At 73.3% G+C, this 427-nt stretch overlaps 1 protein-coding gene across 1 annotated transcript in view; it reads right to left on the bottom strand.

Annotated features, from left to right (window-relative positions):
* NAE1 (NEDD8 activating enzyme E1 subunit 1) overlaps window positions 1-39 on the bottom strand; it is a 15405-nt gene extending 15366 nt beyond the window's left edge. The window contains exon 1 of the mRNA XM_010184680.1: window positions 2-39. Coding sequence (XP_010182982.1) covers window positions 2-39 — 38 coding nt within the window. The remainder of the gene's footprint in view (window position 1) is intronic.
* Between the last annotated feature and the right edge of the window lie 388 nt (window positions 40-427).

Consider the following 427-nt stretch of genomic DNA (forward strand, 5'->3'; position numbering starts at 1 on the left):
TCTCTGCTCCTTCAGGCTGGCCCTTCCCGGCTGCGCCATTGCCGTGCGCTCCCCCACGGCAGATGCAGCGCAGACGCGGGCGCATGCGCGGAGGGCGCGGGATTGTTGGGGGGCGCTGTGAGACCGCCGGGGAGGGAGGTGGGGACGGAGCAGCGTAGACCCGCGGAATTAGCGCTCGGCTTTCCGCCTCCTCGGGCCGGGGAAGGCCCGTGGGGCTCAGTGTAGCATCGGTGTGCTTGCGTCGCTCCGGTGATCACTGCGGGAGGAGCCTGCGGGCTGCGCCCCGCACGTCGCGGTTAAACACGGACGCGCCCTGGCCCTCCGTCGCGCCTGGTTCCTCTCGGAGCGTCCCGTGGCTGCCTGCGTGCTCCCAGCGGGGCCCGCCTGACCCGAGACGCCGGGGCCCCCGGCCCGCGATTCCCCGATC

This window comes from Mesitornis unicolor, unplaced genomic scaffold, assembly GCF_000695765.1.
Source record: "Mesitornis unicolor isolate BGI_N332 unplaced genomic scaffold, ASM69576v1 scaffold5700, whole genome shotgun sequence".
In the NCBI taxonomy this organism is placed as follows: Eukaryota; Metazoa; Chordata; class Aves; order Mesitornithiformes; family Mesitornithidae; genus Mesitornis; species Mesitornis unicolor.